General features: G+C 33.4%; 1 protein-coding gene across 1 annotated transcript in view; it reads left to right on the top strand.

Moving 5' to 3' along the window:
• The first annotated feature begins 274 nt into the window (after positions 1–274).
• LOC135202833 (uncharacterized) overlaps positions 275–2,500 on the top strand; it is a 2,405-nt gene continuing 179 nt past the window's right edge. The window contains exons 1-3 of the mRNA XM_064232292.1: positions 275–356; positions 1,888–2,075; positions 2,470–2,500. The exon at positions 2,470–2,500 is cut by the window's right edge and continues 179 nt beyond it. Coding sequence (XP_064088362.1) covers positions 275–356; positions 1,888–2,075; positions 2,470–2,500 — 301 coding nt within the window. The remainder of the gene's footprint in view (positions 357–1,887; positions 2,076–2,469) is intronic.

The following is a 2,500-nucleotide window of genomic DNA, read 5'->3' as shown; positions in this document are numbered from 1 at the left end:
ATATATATGTATATATATATATATATATATATATATATATATATATATATATATATATATATATATATATATATATATATATATATATATATATATATATATATATATATAGACATCATTTAAATTCCATCACGTGAAATCATATACTATAGTGACTGAAATGTTAAACATAATATACCTAATTACAAAAACCTATCCTCTGATATCCAATATTGAAAAATCCAGCAAAGCTTATTTCTTAAAAGTCCTTCCATCTTGACGTCTGGAATGCTAAATGCTCTCATGGCAAGTCTTCCAGAGCCGTGCTGGAAGGAATGCACTTAGTGGCCGACTCAGAGCTCTCATGACCAAATCCGGTTGGTTGTGTTGTATTCCTTCCGAGTATTTTGTGAAAGTTATTCGTTTTCTACTGATTCTGGGATTGTGGCTTCATTGTTGTTAATTTCACTGGGGAAAACCCTTGTTATACTTGCATTTGTTTTCAGTGAAAGAGTATTGTGGATGTTTTTCGTTTTCTACTGATTCTGGCAGTGAGGTTCATTGTGGTTAATTTCTCCAGTGAAAGAGAAAAAAACCTTTTTTATACCCATTTTTGTTGCAATGCGAGAGAATTGTGATTGCTGTTCGTTTTTTACTGATTCTGGGAGTGTGGGTCATGTGGTTAATTTCTCTAGTGAAAGGAAAAACCTTTGTTATACTGGCATTTTTTAGTATAAGAGAATTGTGGATGTATTTTGTTTTCTAGTGATTCTGGGATTGTGGTTCATTGTGGGTAATTTCTCCATTGAAAACAAAAACCTTATTATACTAGCATTTTTCAGTGCAATAGAACTGTTGATGTATTATGCTGTACTGATTCTGAGATCCTGGTTAATTTCTCCAGTGAAAAAAAAAATGGTATTCTGACATTTTTTCAGCGCGAGAGAATTTTCTACTGATTCTGGAATTGTGGTTCAATGTGGTTCATTTCTCCAATGAAAATATACTTGATTTACTGCTATTTGTCAGTAGAATGACCATTCATTCCCCAATTTAGCAAGTGTGAACTGTGGTACTAGTTTTTGTCACGGAAAAACAAGTGAAGTCTTTGCCTAATCAGACAGCAAAGACTCAGGCATAAGTAGGAAGTCAAGTACAAGTTTGATTTCTAACTTAAGTAGAAATGTTATAATATCTAATGTCATAGCAGCATACTCATACTCAATACTAGGCATTAAAATTGAATACGTAACAAAATGTAATACTTATAAGAATTGTCTTTCGATAAAGAAAACAGAAACTCAAGCAACACAATTTTCGTTTAAATACTCAAGACTTGGGTATTGAAATTGATTAAATAAAAAATTAACACAACCGTATATTTTTGTTATAAAATTATAATTCTATAAAAGAAAGAGAAACAGAAGCAATAATTTTCGTTAAAGAAAAATAACTTTTTGACATACCGAAGACTCAACCAATAAAATTGATTATATAAAAAGAATTTAACGCAACCTTATGCTTCCTTTATGAAATTATCGATGATAAGGAAAAGAAGCATAAACTTGATTATCTATAAAAAAATTAATACAGCTTTATGCTTCATTTATGAAATTATCGTTCGATAAGGAAAAGAAGCATAAACTAGCTTTATCTATAAATAAAATTAATCCAACTTTATACTTCTTTTACGAAATTATAATTCGATAAGGAAAAGAGAAGCACACGTGACAGTTTTTTGACACATTTGCCGTCACCTTCACAAACGTCGCCAGGCTATTACCCCGTGAGCGGAGACGAAATATAGGCCCCCTTCGCCTTTTGTCGCATCAGAAGTCCCGCGGACCGAAGGAGCCAAAGAAGCTAAAGAGAATTTATAGGACGACGGCTCCTGAATACACGATGCAGAAGAAGAAGGAGGAGAAGGAGGAGGAGGAGGAGGAGAAAAAGATGGAGGATTAGGAGGAAATGAAGATGAAGAAGAAGAAGAGGAAATAGGAGGTGAAGACGATGAAGAAGAAGGAGACGAAGAAGTGGAAATAGAAGAAGAAGGAGGATCAGGAGGAGAAGATGATGATAAAGATGAAAATGAAGATGCGGAAGAAGAAGAAGACGAAAAAGAAGAAGAAAGATTAGGAGGAGGAGAAGAAGAAGGAGATGAAGATGAAAATGAAGATGCCGAAAAAGAAGAAGAAGAAAAGGAAATAGAAGAAAAAGATGAAGAAAAAGAAAGAAAATAGAAGAAGAAGAAGAAAAAGAAGTGAAGATGAAAATGAAGACGCGGAAAAAGAAGAGGAAGAAAAGGAAATAGAAGAAGAAGAAAAGGAAATAGGGACGTGAAAAAGAAGGAGGTGAAGAAGAGAAGAAGATGAAGAAGAAGAGGTAATAGAAGGGGAAAAAGATGAAGAGGAAGAATAAGAAAAAGAAGAAGAAGAAGGATTACAAGAAGAAGAAGAAACATGAGGCCCCCCCTTACCCATCCTCCTCCAGAAGAAGGATGACAATAATAATAATAAGAAGA

The sequence above is a fragment of the Macrobrachium nipponense genome, chromosome 33, assembly GCF_015104395.2.
Source record: "Macrobrachium nipponense isolate FS-2020 chromosome 33, ASM1510439v2, whole genome shotgun sequence".
Taxonomy (NCBI): domain Eukaryota; kingdom Metazoa; phylum Arthropoda; class Malacostraca; order Decapoda; family Palaemonidae; genus Macrobrachium; species Macrobrachium nipponense.
The sequence above is the reverse complement of the archived record's forward strand: the minus strand, read 5'-3'. Positions and strand labels throughout refer to the sequence as shown.